Source organism: Erinaceus europaeus, chromosome X (assembly GCF_950295315.1).
Source record: "Erinaceus europaeus chromosome X, mEriEur2.1, whole genome shotgun sequence".
Taxonomy (NCBI): Eukaryota; Metazoa; Chordata; class Mammalia; order Eulipotyphla; family Erinaceidae; genus Erinaceus; species Erinaceus europaeus.
In genome coordinates, this window is record NC_080185.1 from 125,794,386 (window position 1) to 125,809,970 (window position 15,585).

The window sequence follows — 15,585 nt, forward strand, 5'->3', positions numbered from 1 at the left end:
TTGGGAGATTAATAGTTTACAGGTAACAGCAAAACACGATCGTTTGTACATGCATAACATTTCCCAGTTTTCCACATAACAATACAGCCCCCACTAGGTCCTCCTCCGCCATCATGTTCCAGGACCTGAACCCTCCCCCCCACCCCACTTTGGTGCAGTACACCAACTCCAGTCCAGGTTCTGCTTAGTGTTTTCCCTTCTGATCTGGTTTCTCAACTTCTGTCTACTACGGGTAAGATCATCCCGTATTCATCCCTCTGTTTCTGACTTATTTCACTCCACATGATTCCTTCAAGCTCCATCCAAGATGGGCTGACGAAAGTGAAATCACCATCTACTGAGTTCTGACAGTGGTAAGACACCTCCTCACCATCACCCTTATGGCTGGGCACCTACAGCTGAGCTTAATCTTCTCATGACCGGTGTGTCCTAATTCAATTCATAGCATTTATTTTTTGTCTTTTCTCCTCATAAGTACAATGATGGTTTATCTTAGTCCATGATGTCTTATAGACAGTGACTCCTAGGCAAACATTATCCCGTTCCACTGATACCAAGTTTTGCATATTCATTCGGAATGATTTCAGATTTGGGAACTCTATATGGTTTAGAGGAACTTGGCAAAAAGGATTCCTTGCTGTGCATGTCTCCCTCCTTCTCAGGTTGTTACGTTAAGAATATTGCCATCTTGAGGGTGGGGGGTACACTTGGTAGAGTGCACAGGTTACCATGCACAAGAACACTACCATCTTCAACTTCACTCTGTTTCCTGTAGAGGAGGGGAGAGTTTCCAATTGAACCATCCATTCAAATTACATGTTAGCGTCCATCTTTATGGTATTCAGTATGAGGCCAAACCTTGGTTCAAGTAAGACATGCTGCTTGGACTCAAACCCTAAGAGTCAAGAATGAGTTCAAATTAATTTAAACTACAGAAGTGGCCTGGCCTTTTGTGCTCTGCCTTTTCACATGAGAGTTGGGTCCACTTAAACTTGCCTTAGATTTCAAAGTGTCTTCAAGGTGGATGTCCCAATTTAATCCAACAAAAGATTTTTCTTCACAGAGATGATGTCACCCCAGAATTTGAGCGGATTCATTTTCCCTTCCCCATGTGAGGAAACAGGGTACATTTCTCTCTGTGCCTCCCTCCGTCCCTGAGCTTCGTTGATAAAGTTGTATTATTATTCAGCAGGAAAGCTGGAAAACACACCCCAAAGCCCACTGCTGCTGATTGGATGAAATGTCAGCGTTCATCTAGCACTTCAAATATCTTCAAATAGCTCTCCACCGGAGAGGGTGCCTTCACTGTCACATGCTGAGACCCAGGTCGCAGCCCCAGTACACTGCATGGGAGTACCATGGCACTGGGGAAGTTGTAAGCAGTGATGTCACTCCCTCAATATATGATCACATCAACAGGCGGTTGAGAAAGATTGCTTGTGTATGATTTTCAAGAATATATGTATTTATCTTAATGACAGCGATCCAAAGAGAAAGCTGCACAGAGGGAGCCCAGAACCCCGCTCAGCTCTGGCTGATGGTGGCACTGGGGAGTGAACCTGGGACTTTAGAACCTCAAGCAGGAAAGCCATTTGCAGAAGGATCTTGCTGTCACCCTAGCCCTGTAGGCGGTTTTCAAGTATACTATTTACATGAAAGTGGCAAGAAGTGAACTCTTCCTTCTCTGGAGGGAGTCGGGCTGTAGCGCAGCGGGTTAAGCGCAGGTGGCGCAAAGCACAAGGACCGGCATAAGGATCCCGGTTCGAACCCCGGCTCCCCACCTGCAGGGGAGTTGCTTCACAAGCGGTGAAGCAGGTCTGCAGGTGTCTATCTTTCTCTCCTCCTCTCTGTCTTCCCCTCCTCTCTCCATTTCTCTCTGTCCTATCCAACAACGACAACAACAATAATAACTACAACAATAAAACAACAAGGGCAACAAAAGGGAATAAATAAATAAAAATAAATATTTAAAAAAAACATTAAAAAAAAAGACACACACACACACACACACACACACACACACACCGCCCAGCCCAACCTGTACATTGCTCAACCTCATTTGCCCCCTTGTCGAGAACATGTAAGTGCAAGCTTAGTGAGCTGACCCTAGACCCACATCACCGGGATCCTAGTGAGGGTCAGGGCTTCGAGATGAGGAGGGGGCTGTGTGTGTGCCAGGTGAATTGAAGCCACCAGAAGCGTTTGCAGGAGACCTTGTTTGGAAGTAGAAGGGAGCATTAACTTCTGTTCCTCTGGGTACAGGCCAAGAAGAACACAGAAAGGTGATAGCAAATCATAATGTCAAAATGCAGAAGTCGGTGAAGGAAAAGTGCTTTGTCTGCTTTTTTTTTTTTTTTTTTTTTGAGACTTGGGAGTTCTACCCCCTAAAGTTATGATAGTCACTTCATGCCTCTCAGACTTTTCTGTGGCCTGGGTCACAATAAGTCACAATAAATGCTCTTGGAGTCAGCCTTTCTGGGGAGGAGGTGAAATCCACACTTCTTTCTTTCTCAAAACTATTGTGTTTATTTTATGAGAGAGATGGAAGGAGGGAATCAGGGAGAGGGGTCATGTGTGCTGCCAGGGATTGTACCTGAGTACTTGAGCATGCAAGTCCTGCCTCTACCCGCAGAGCCACCTCCCAAGCCCAAGAACCCACATCTCTAACAAGATCCCAGGTGAGGCTGGTCCCTGAGCTGCATTTGAGGAGCAAAAACATAAACTATCAAGGCAGATTTCATGCCCAGAAGAGCTTGGCAGACTTGTTAAAGGAGGCCTGTTCCTGGGTGTGTGGCATCACACACTCTGCCCAGCAGACCATTTCCTGGACCCCTGAACATTGGGGATTTAGAAAGAGCTCTCCACCCCACGCTGCCATGATGCCAAGACTCAGAGTGGTGAGGGTGGAAGGCACTGGCAGGGCACAGGGCAGGAGGTGAGGGCCTAGCCAAGTTGTGACACAGCGAGAGTGGGCAGACCTCTCATTGTGAAGACTTGCTTTAGTGTCAGCTCCACTCCAAGCTTGAGACTTGAAAGGTGAGAATGGACAGGGCTGGCAGCAGGATGACCTCGCGGGAACTGCCGATAAGATCACCCCTTGCGTGCACTCTCGTGCCTCCTCCCCGCGTTCTCTGGCACCCCTTTGGATTTTTTTCCCCAGAGCTTCTGTTCTTTGTCACCAAGCACATGCCTAAGGAAAGCTTCAGGTCCCTGGCCCCCAGGTGGACACTGTGCAGAACTGTATTGGGAGGAGAGAAGAAGGAAGTTCGCAAGGGATTCTGAGCCCGAGAACAAGAGTGTGTTCATTCTCTGCTTTGAAAGATCAGCCAGATAGGGAGTGCCTTTTGGGGATGTGATGTTCCCCATGCACAGACTGGGGGGAGTGGAGGGAGAAGTCCTCATTTTTCTTGTGCTTTTCTACTTCGAGTTTTTGACTTCAACCAAGAGGGGATGCCGAAAGGAGATTAGAGGAGATTTCTATGACTCACAATGCAAGACTTCCAGCTTTTAATTGCTTGTCTGGTGTATTTATGAGAACGATAGATTCCCTTCTTCAAAGGCCCTGAAAACAGACCGTGCCTCCTCTGATTTCAGGATATAAGAAAATCGGGGATAGAGTGGAAGGTGAAAGCCAGGGAACGGGGTCTGTTAGGCGTTTATGTCAGAGCAGAGTGTCACAGCAGTGCCCGTCAGGTGAAGAGAAAGGCACTCACCTCGGAGCCGCGTGCAGTGGTGTCGCCAATGTTGCAGCGTAAAGATTCGAAAGTCGTTAAGTCCTGTCCAGCATATATACTAAGCAAACGATGAGAAGGCTGTGGGCAGTCTAGCGGCCGTGGAGAGCCGCGCTGGCCCGAGGCAAAGGGCTGAGGCATCCCTCGCCTCCAGTGCCGGGGTGGAGGCGAACTCATCAGTAAGGATGGCAGACCAGATCCTGGCTCTTCACCTTCAGCCCGCACCAGGGCTCTTCCACAGTTTCTCCGGGCCGTGTGACGACCTTAAATAATTTTAATTACCTCAATCTGAAAATAAATATGAACAATAAAACCGGGCACAAAGAAAGCATTTCAGTTTAGTATGCTGGGAGGAATTCTTATGAGCCTGCTTTGCAATTGTTCAACCTTTTCCCACTGCTCTAATGTCCTGGGGGAAGGGGGTGGGTGGAGAGAATAACCAGTAAATAATTACAGACAACTACGTTGCTTTTTCCATTTTGCTAGCGGCTCCTTGGGTAGCTGCATAAAGGACTTTTTGCAGAACTGAGAATGGTTAGTGCGAAAATCCCCTACAAGCCCAGGGTTCAATGGTGCACACCAGAGTGCAGACCACGGCGACCAGGGCAGCTGGTCCCTGCCACTGTTCTTGCCGTTTTGAAATCCAGATTTGAGAAAATGTTTAAGGAAGTTGACTCTTACTTTGTCAGAGCCTGTTCGGGGCTCTGTAGGAACGCAGTGGTGACTAAACAAGGCCCCGTGAGGCAGGCTTCTGGGCAAAATGTTGTATTACACACACACACACAGATACACACACACACACACACACACACACACACACATACACAGACACACACACACGTGTCAGACTGATCCTGGTCAGTTAGGCCAGTGGATGAAGCTTGCAATCTTCTGAGAGGATGTGCCTTCAGAGCTGCAGTCTTCATTTCGCCCACCCAGCTCTCCATCATGAAGCACCAGCAGACCTTCTAGTAACTCCAGCGATTCCATTTGAATATCCAAACCGCAAAGATCATTTCTTTCAGTCTTTAGAAAGTGTGCTTTTCCCATGACCAAGGTTTGATCCCAGATTCCCTATGGGAAGAGCTATGGCACTGGAGGAAGATCCAGCACTGTGATCTCTCTCCTTCTCTTTGGATCAGATCTATGTGAATGAGAAAGTAGCTCCGGGTGGTGAAAGAACGCATGCACGAAGCCCCGGCTCCACATACACAGCCACACACACTTTGTCTTTAAGGACACCTCTCCCCCTCCACCCCAACGAGTGCCTGCCTTCAGAATATCGAGGAATATTACAAGACAGAGTACTATGTTTGATTTCCTCTTATTGGGATGTATAGAAACAGAGAAGTTTTCAGGAACTTGAGAGACACGAAATTAGACTTTGCCTGTGTAATGTAAAAGCGATGTTTCCTGATCAGCAGTTAGAACTGGTGCCGAAGTTATGAGCACTGAATACACACACACACACACACACACACACACACACACACACACACACACCACTGAAAAACGTTTTTCAGCCAGGCAATTTTAGGGAAGAGGTTGCGTGGACTAGAGTTCCACAATTAAACAAACAAACAAAAAACAAAGAATGTGGGTGAGCCTTCTGTGGAAAGGCAGTTCCAGGTGGCGGCGGCGGTGAAATTAGCCACATCACCCCTTTCTTCATGCGCCTTTGCTATGATTTACAGCCCCCCTCATTGCTTCCCCCCACCCCCAGTATAAAGTGGAAGATGCACGCTGTCAATAACGGCAGCCTTTTCTCTTGGTCTGACTTAAGTGTCTGCAGGGGCCAGGCCAAAGGCCTGGTAGGAGAGGATTCCGGAGGACTGAAAATGAGGGGAGACATGTCCCCAGGGCCTGTGCAAGTCTACTACACAGGATGCTGGGTTCCTCTCCTGGGCGTGGTCCCCAGCAGCCTCTTTTGGAAGAGGGAGGGGGGTCTTTGCCCCTAAGACTCTATTGAAGAGATGCTTTCAGAACTGAGAGGGATTGATGTAAAAATCTTGCCATGGATCCAGAGCTGCTGTGGGCTCCTCTCCAGGTACCAGTACCATTGGTGGCATCTGAGATGGTCATGTGCTTTGAGTTGCACCAGCCTGAGTGCGACATCTCAGGGGTGCTTCTCGCTGGGGTAGCTCAGCGAGGGGCTGGGCTGGCTGTGCCCAGTGATTGAACTGCAGTTTTCCATCTGTCCACAGAACAAGTTCTGTGCCTCCTGCTGCAGTGCAGGCCTGCCCGCACTGCCCTGCCAGAGTGCTTACACCCTGACCTGGAGGGCACGGCAAGGGTGAGAAGGTGCTTCCGGTCCATGTCCATCTCATGCTGCTTACGTTAGCCGGGGCCGCCGTGCATGTTGTGCCAGGTCCCGGGCTTCTCTGGGCGCACGGGACACACTCGTTTCATGGAGGCGCACCCACCCACCCATGTACCTACCCACTCACCCTCCCCACAGCCATCTACTAGACTCCAAGCCAAAGGGAGAAGGCCCTTCTCCTCCAGTGAGTCGCTCCTGAAAGGAAGTGTCCTAAGTGCTTGACTGTCTTAGTGCCTTGGAATCCTCGGCTTAATTTTATTTTTGTAGAGTTGAGTCATCTCAGAGACCAATCTGAAGAGGAGAGCTTGATGGCTGCTTGTCTCATTTGTCAGCGACACCCAAGGGGAGGGGGTGTCAGAGATGCTTCCAGTTGGGTTCACGAGAAAGGAAAGGACGTGAAAGTTCTTTACCACTGAACTGCTGTAGTGAGAATCCCCTGGGGTGGAGAATCACCTTGCTTTGTGTTGTGATTGGAGGGTTCTTCCGTAAAAAAAGAATTCTTAGACCTGGGCTCTTAGGGCACTTTGACTCCCAGCCTTCTGCTGAGAAAAAAAAAAGAAAAAGTCACAGAAAACAATTTTCACAGAGGGGCCGGGTGGCACATCCGGCTGAGCACACATGCTACAGTGCACATGGCCCCAGGTTCGAGCCCCCCTCCCCACCTGCAGGGGGAAAGCTTTGTGAGTGGTGAAGCAGGGCTGCAGGTGTCTCTCTGTTTCTCTCCCTCTCTGTCACCCCCCCTCTCAATTTCTGGCTGTTTCTATCCAATAAATAAAGATAACAATTTTCACAATTTCAGAGGGCCATCAGCTCTAAGTATAAAACACAGCATTTCGGGGCCAGGCAGTGGTGCACCTGGCTGAGTGCACACACTACAGTGTGCAAGGACCCAGGTTCAAGCCCCTGGTCTCCACCTGCGGGGAAAAAGCTTCATGAGTGGTGAAACAGGGCTGCAGGTGTTTCCCTGTCTCTTTCCCTCACTATCTCCCTCTCCCCTCTCAATTTCTCTCTGTCTCTATCCAATAAAAAAAAACAGCATTTCACTAGTGCTCTGTAATAGTATTGAATGCTGCTTGTCAAATAAAATTCTAGCAAGTTCTCGGCCCCTCCCCGGAAATCAGCCCGAGAGCAGAGAGAACGTGCAGTTACACACACACACACACACACACACACACACACACACACACACACCTCCACCCGATCAGGTCCAATCGCCACCTAGACATGGGGGAGGGGGGAGGGAGTGGCAGCTCGTCTTAGTTTTCATTTCCTTTCAGGGAAAGCATGTTGCCTTTTCATCCAGCCCCCCCCCCAAGTAGTTAAGGGATTGTGACTCCCCCTGCCTATACACCTGCTCGGAAGCAATTGATAGAAGCTGCTTGTGTGAAATGGAACAAAATCATAGGAAGTCATTTGAAAGGGTGGGGAAGGGAGAACAGAAGAAAGCAGAAAGCGTAAGATAAGACAAGGCTGGGATGCCCGCTGCCCTGGGGGGAGAGGTGGAGACCCATAAGTCACCAGCACTGAGACTCAGGGGACACTTCGCCCAGGGGGCTTTCTTTATGCACAGGGCTCTTGGCTGAATCTGTGACTCACAGTGTTTTGTTAATGTAGTCTCTCAAGCTTTGAAAGCCCGCTGAGCAATACATGAGACAGAATGGTTGGGGTCTCCAGGAACTGAAATAAGATCTTTCTAAAACAGTCTTCCCAATGTGATCAAAGCGCTCTGGGTCCGGATGTTTGGGTTTAGACTAATGACTGGACTTGACTCTCGAAACCACCCCACAAAATAGGGCTGCATCACCCACATTTGCTGGTAAAGCCTCGCCATGACTGATTCTTGCCAACTGGAATAAGACATTTTGACTAAGGGCTGGGGAAATGCTAACTGAACAAGGAAAACAACAGAAGCCAGGCCCGTAATGTAATCGGACCTCAGAACCCCAGTACTGAGCTGAGAGATGCTACCAGCTCAACACCTCCCATAAGCTTCCATCAACCGCACGCCCTCCATTTTGCATGCTTAAAGGCTCGCCCAGGCTGGTGTTCACCTTCTTCGCAATCATGAAGGACCTGTTTGAAAGCTTAAACCCAAAGAAAACATAGAATAGTTAAGCAAAGAGAAGTGACGCTGGGGGTGAGGGTGGGGCGGGGGAGGGGCACAGAAGCAGGTTGGGCAACATCTAATTGACCTGTGATCATTTCCCTTTAAGATGTCAGGGCCACTGTTTTGAGGAGGGTAGACAATACAGATGTTTTCAGGTAAGACTTCTGAGGCTCCCGGTGTCTCCTGGCGTTCTCGTTTCCCCACCCTGCCCACATTTTCTCCGTGATTTCTGTGACTGTGGCAGTTCAGGTTCTAGCTACACCTAGAACTTGGTGGACACGCTCAGTGTGGTGTTCGCATGTCAATTCATTAACGCACGAGTGCTTAGCGCAGTCAACTTGGGTGAGTCTCGATAGAGTGGACTAGAGCGGTGGTCATCTGTTTATCTTTTTGGCCAGCATGCTACACATGAAACAGTCATTCCCAGCGGCAACAGAGGGAAAAAAAAAAAAATAGATGTACTTTAAGCGTCTCTTCCCCCCCCCCCTTGGGGTGGGAGGCTCATAAAATTGTAATGAACTTCATGTCATCCTGTCAGTTCTCAGAATTACTTTCAGTTCGGAATATTGAGGAAGGTAAAAGAGGCTTTGCCAGTTTTTCCTTCCTTAATAGTCAGCGTCAGACTTTAATTTTCAAAAAGGAAACAGGAATTAAACTAGGGCACCCGTGGCCTTGACATTTCCTGTAGTATCTGTTGGGGTTTGCTGCCCTCTGCTGGTCGTGATGTGGAAACGCTTTAGCCTGGTCATTGTGAAGTCTCAACATTGTTCAAAAGATCTTTTGCTTCCAGTCCCCTCCATGCATCCTCCTCCAGTCATGTGTGTGATGGTCGGTCGTGTGGTTGGAGTCTGCTCGTGACTTGCCGTTCCACTCACAGTCCTGTTCTTGTATCCCTTCGCCAGAAGCCCTGACCTGCTGCCGTCGGCGGAAGTTTCCTTTTCCATGGGAGGAAGGCACTCGTCCACAGATTCCAACAAGGCCTCCAGCGGAGACCTCTCCCCCTATGATAACAATTCCCCAGTGCTGTCTGAGCGCTCCCTGCTGGCTGTGCAAGAGGACCTGGGCCCCGGGGGCTCGGAGAAGCTGTACAGAGGGCCAGAGCAGTATCTGTCGGTGGGCCACTTGCCATCGTCCAAGGCAAGGGAGAGCGCCGCTGCTGCAAGGCTGGGCAAAGGTAAGTTGGGCCCTGGCTGGGCACCTGGCCTTCTCTGCACCCCTCCCTCCCCTGCTCTATCCTCCCCTGGGGCCAAGAGCTGAACCCCTGCTGGAGGAAGGGGAAAGGTGTAATCCAATCCGGGGGCTGGTGTTGGGGGCCCCAGCAGACCCGGCTTCTAGGAGCAGGCTTGCGCTCAGACTTCACCTCTCTTCCCAGCTGCCTTCCCTCTGGCATCTCAGCAGCCTTCAGGGTCCACGCTTGCTGGGATCAGTGGGAGACGCAGGAAGGCTTGTCACCATTCTAACTCACACTTATAACTCATCTGTGAAGCCGCTCTCAAAGGACTGGGCGGGGGGGGGGGGTGTAATCCCAGTATCTTCATTTTTGTCTCACAGATATTCATGTCACAGTATGATTTTACAGACTTCCTATGAAAGCAGTTACCTATACCGTAGTTGTTTGTTTGTTTTTTTTTTCTTAATTAGAAATTTGGCATTTCCTGGTCCACATGCATGCATGACTTTACTTATTGTCATACTATAACTACTTTTGCTTGATGTTAAAAGTTCAAAGAAAAAATCATGGTAGAGAAATAGGGAGAGAAAGAGAGGAAGAGACCCCCGCAGCCCCGCTCCGCCACTTGTGTAGCTTCCCCCGTGCAGGTGGGGACTGGGGACTTGAACCCAGATCCCCACACATTGTAATGTGTGTTCTACTGACTGCGCCCCGGCCCTCCTCGGGAGCAGAAGAGAGGCTGCGTAGGGACAGCTGAACACAGGTACAGATATCCAGGAGACACTGGCTTCCAGAAAGAACCACTGTGGTTACGGTTGCAGTGCAGTGCTTCACTCCAGAAATTTTAATGGGAAATGCTAGGGGCTATGAAGAGGAACGGAGGCAGAACAGTCTGCTGGTTCATGAGGGTTGAGCGAGAGAGGAAAGACCATCTAGTAGGGTAGTGTATCCCCAACTATTGCCCCCTTATCAGTTCCTCGTTTCTGCTGTGACAAGCCACCGTGAGCCTGGCAGCTTAAAACAACATACGGACACATTAGCTTCTACTTCAGGACATCAGAAGTCGAAAATGAGTCTGTGGGGCTTTATTCTTCTAGAAACTTGAGGGAACAAGCCTGACCTTTTCTCAATCCCTTGCCTTCCCTAGCTTCTGGAAGTCCCCAGCACTTCAGGACCCCTGGCTTTCTCCCCTACCTTTTCTAAAGACCCCACTGATGGTGTCATCGCCCCCCCCATAATTCCAGGATCCATAATTTGACCATATCAACAGAATCCCCTTTGACTATGCCGTCTTCTCGGGTCCTGGGGAGCATGGCGCAGGCCTGCTTACAGACTTCACTCTGTCCCTCGCGGTCCTGACACAGAAAAGCGACTCTGTAAATCCCACGTGGAAAGAGCTTTGCACAAGCAGGTCTGTGCCATCCTCCACAATCACTAGCACAGAGCTTTGTTCTGAGAAGAGTGCTTTGGTTGTGTTTGACCCGTTCGTTGGCATGGTGAGTCACATGCCTTTTCCATACTCTTTCCTAGATCTGTCAGAAGAACCTTTCAATATCTGGGGAACATGGCATTCAACATTAAAAAGGGGGTCCAGAGACCCAGGAATGGCAGGTAAAGTACTGTGTTTTGGAAGACGGCTGCATTTACTTTTAAACCTAATTTACTCTCGCATCACTATCATCACGTCACACGCTTGCTTGTCTGATATGATCTGGAAAACATGCTGAACTGCCTTCCCTAACTTCATCTCCCCACCAGTACATCCCCCGTCTGCGGGGTTTTGCTTCACGCTGTTTGCAAACATCGTGGAACACGAGTCCCGTCGTTCTGTGTGTGCCACTTGCTGAATTGCCATGCTCTGTGTTCCAGTTCTCTCCAGGGAGCACCCCTCAGGGCCAGAGCCACTCTGGATTGCAAGTTGCAGGCTTTTCAAAGCAATGTACTTACTGGTCGTTTCCCTTTCGGGTGGGGGCTGTCGTTTGTGTTGTTAAGTTGTGGCAGTCAGTGAGCTTTTGGACGTGCGCCTTTTGTGTTGTCAGGGACCAGACTGGCACATTTTGGGAAAACCAATTTTGGGTCCAGAGTATGAAACGGGGTCCGAAGTGATGGGTTGGGCTAGAGTCCCAAAGTGTGGCCACTGAACACTGCGTGTGGGCTGTAGGGCCTGGTGCTCTGTAGGTTGTGGATGGCACTGTCACACCATTGTACTGTCCCTGTCACTTTAGCTCTTTGGGGTTGTGCAAGGGGGCGCCCTCATGCCCAGAGACCTGGCATCTCCCTGAGGCCTGGTCTGGTCACTGAGGAGAGGGGCCGAGTAGGGGAGGTCAAGGATGTGTTGGCTCTGCATTCCACCGGGCCTGCAAGTGGCCCTGGTCACGAGGCTCCATGGTCCTTGGTCGCATGTCACTCTCCCCCCACACACACCCCTGCGCCCCCGGCAGTGCTGGAAAGATCACAGCCTGCAGTCCCCATGACCCAAGGGTGCTTTTTCCGTCAGGTCGACGCCTGGCAGATTCTGCCCACTCACTCGCTCTTGTCCCTTCTCTGGCTCCTAGGTTCGCACGGAGACATTTTCGAGAGCAGTGCCCTCCGCCCTGGGCCGTGTTCCCTTTCTCAAGGGAACCTGTCCCCGACCTGGCCTAGATGGCGCGCAGGCCCTGCAGAACTGGAGAGCAGCGCGCAGGCGGCGGCCAGGACTCAGGTGGCCCGCGTGTGCAGCTCGCCCTCTGCGCGCGGGGGTCGCGGGTCGTCGGAGCGCACCCCGCCGCGGCCCCAGCCCAGCCTGCCGCCCAGCAGCGCCGTGGACCTGACGGGGGGCGAGCCCGACGGGGCCTGGCTGCGGGGCCGGGCCCAGCCTGGGCACCAGAGACCCGAGCACAGGCCGCCGCCCCCCTACCCCGGCCCAGGGAAGCCGGCCTCGGCCCCACCGCCCGCCGCACAGCCCCCCCTGTGGCGGTCTCGGGGCTCGGAGGAAGGCCCCCCTACAGTCTGGGAAGAAGAGGGAAGCCCAGCCGCCCAGCCGAGACGCAGCAGCGCCTACGCCAGTTCCGCCGGAGACCCCAACAGCAAGACCTTGGGGGACCCCAACTGGCTGGATTGGCAGAGAGATCGATGGCAAATCTGGGAGCTCTTATCCACCGACAACCCCGATGCGCTCCCGGAGACGCTGGTATGATGAGCCGAGCCCCCACTTTGCCCCTCACCGCACCCCCACAGCCTCCCTCCACTAGGTGGCGTCGGGCCATCGCCCACCTCCTCCTTTTTCCTCTTTCACACTCAAAAAACCCACACCAGAGAGACTCCATTCACTTAGAGCACCCTCCCCGGTCCCCCACACCCTGGCCATTTATAGTAAGGTCCTATTACATAGCCAGCACTGGGGGGAAAAAAAAAAAAACGAAAACAAAATCAGATGGCAGTGTCCAATCTCAAAACTACTCACGTTGGCTCTGTATAAGAGAAAACTCTTGCTTTGGTATAGCTTCGTTGTATTTATGTGTCTTCAGTTTTGACTAATGTATATTCTGTGACAGGCTGTGTATGATAATCGTATATGCTATAGTCACAGCAAGCCGAAGAAACCAGTGTTTTTTCAGTCACTTCACTTATACTAAGCAACGGGAGTATAGAGTATTCTAGAACACGCACACGTGCGTTTCTGTGCTTTTGCCATCGCATTCTATCTGGGGACAACCCTTCCTTCAGTGCTAACCCAAAACACTAACAGAACGAAATGAAACAGAATGAGAAGCCATATTTTTCTATCGCAGTGAGATACAAAAAAAAAAAAAAAAGTATAGTCACCGAGAGCTTTTTCATATGGGATATGTTTTAGGGAAAATACTAGCTTTGATACATTATGGAATATATTTTTGGTATCTGTTTAGAAAGAATTCAGTGACGCACAGCGGAGGAAAGCATGCCTAATGAAGTAAGACCCGAGCCACAAGTCCACCTTCCCATTGTCGGTCCGCTTCAGTTTCGTACAGACCATACCTAATATATATTTATGATGTGTGGCTTTTGTGTATTTTTCAAAACTACAAACTGGAATCCGACTGTGCTGTGTGCAAACCTAAACAGAGTATTCGAATTCCAGAGCGTGGTTTTGCCCCTCGTGTCCTATATCCAGTATTAACCAAACTATGTGCAGTGCTGTAGAAAGTAAAACATATTTTGGGAAAAGAAGCAATTGCTTTCTATATACATTGTGCCAAAAGCTGGGGAAAGAGTTCCTTTCGTGATTTTATGTGTATTGTAAAACGTCCTCCTGTATCTCTATAGTTACATTTCAAGATCTTCAACAGCAAAATCGTTTCTGACCAGCAGGTGGCGATTCACTTCAGCATTTTACAAGAATTGTGGGTGTTTTGTTTTGTTTTTCCACTTCATAAGGGAATGTGTATTATAGAGTATATATATACACACACACACACACACACATGCTACTCTTCATGTTCAAGTTAGTGGCGGCATTTTCCGTGGCGTTTCTTGAACTTCTGTCTTGTGCCATGCTGAATAAAAAGTTAAGCAGATTCTTTGTTCCCTGGCATTAAAGTCTAACGGACATGAGCAGACACAGAGCCTCATGCAGACAGTATGCATCCATGCCCACGAGTCCAAGTGTGATAAAGAAAATGTCCACACTAAGAGCTGTTGCCCAGTGGCCCGAGGACATCCACGCAGTTACCCTGGCAACTTTGGATATCCAGGGGAATGATTTGTTAACAATTGAAGGCTGATGAACTCACTTGGCGCTGATTTGCTAGAGACCAGAACTCAGAGCGCAGGTTTCCTGCCTCCTGAACAGGGCTCTAGAAGTGGTGGACCTCATACTTCTTTTGAAAATCGATATATAGTGCGGGAGAGAACATAATGGTTATGCCAAAAAAAACACTCTCACTCCTGAGACTCTGAAGTCCCAGGTTCAATCCTCTGCACCACCATAAGCAAGAGCTGACCAGGGCTCTGGTAAATAATAATAAAGTAAAATATGTGCATGTGTGGTGTGTGTGTATGCCAGAGCACCCCTGTAGCACCAGCAATTAAGCCAAGAGCCTTGGGCATGCAAGTCCTGTGCTCTACCAGCCGAGCAATTTCCCAGCTGCCCTCATGCTTCTTACTGGGGGAGAGATGGCATTGGCATGTGGGCTCAGGAGGGCTCTCACTGATGAGCCTGGAGCAAACACCACTTGCAGACGTTTGCGCCTCTGAGGTGCTGCCCACTTTGGGCCTGCTCCTGGCTTTGTTTGGCTTTGGATTTGACCACTGTCTGATTGGGTCTCTGCCTCCTTTCCGGACTGGACTGCCTGACAGAAGGGAGCCCCTTGTCGCCGGCTCTTCCCCCCAGTCCCGTTTTGTCAAACGTCCAGATCACATGGCCCTGAGGTTGACGTGGGTGTCACTGAAGGCAGCGTCCATTACCAGGCAGCACTAGCATGGCCAGTTCCAGCCCAGGAAACCGGACTCTTTTTTTTTTTTTTTAAATAACGAAATAGAGCACGCCTGTGTGTGTGTGTGTGTGTGTGTGTGTGTGTGTGTGTGTGTGTGTTTATGTGTTAACGTAAGTCCTGCTCACGCTCCGCTTCCTCTGCACAGTCGAAGTGCAACAGCTCCCGTTAAGTTCAGCTCGCTTCCCAGGTGCCTTTGCCATGCTGAAAGTAAGCTGTTTCTCAGCACCCGCAAGGTGCAGAGAACTGAGTGGAAACTCAAGTCATTTTTAACACAGTGTAAATGATACAATACCTGGCAAGGAACAAGAAAAAGTTTCAAATTTGTTCAAGTGAGACAAAAGCGAGCTTTTCAAGTCACTCATTCCTATGAGCAGAGACCCTCCAAGCAAGACAGCAGCAGTGTGTTATAGTTGTCTCCACGTCTCTCTCTCTCTGTGTGTGTGTGTGTGCGTGTGCGTGTGTGATTCAGAAAGAACTAAATATGAATTTGTCTTGATCCATCGAAGTAGCTATTGAAAATGTTTGTTGTGGTTTTCATAGAAAAAAATTGCTTTTTCAAGGGAGCCGGTGCAAACCGAGGACACTTCTAAATGAGCCCAGCTTGCTGCTTTTCTTCTGCCCGTTTTCATCCACATCTGCTTGGCAGACAAGCAGCGCTGAGATTCAGTGGAATAATCAGAACAAAGTCTGGGCTTGTGCTGTGTGCCGGTCTGATAAGCAAACCGCAGGAGGGGGCGTTGGGTCCTGAGAAGAAAAGAAATGACCAGAGTCACACAGAGATGAAAACAGGCCCGTGTCTCCAC

At 49.9% G+C, this 15,585-nt stretch overlaps 1 protein-coding gene across 4 annotated transcripts in view; it reads left to right on the top strand.

Moving 5' to 3' along the window:
• The window catches only part of ARHGAP6 (Rho GTPase activating protein 6), a 562,780-nt gene extending 548,916 nt beyond the window's left edge, over positions 1-13,864 (top strand). For all 4 annotated transcript variants that reach the window (XM_007517463.3, XM_060183086.1, XM_060183087.1 and 1 more), the window contains 3 exons: positions 9,061-9,332; positions 10,860-10,940; positions 11,885-13,864. In XM_007517463.3, coding sequence (XP_007517525.1) covers positions 9,061-9,332; positions 10,860-10,940; positions 11,885-12,504 — 973 coding nt within the window. In that variant the 3' untranslated portion in view covers positions 12,505-13,864. The remainder of the gene's footprint in view (positions 1-9,060; positions 9,333-10,859; positions 10,941-11,884) is intronic.
• The last annotated feature ends 1,721 nt before the right edge of the window (positions 13,865-15,585 follow it).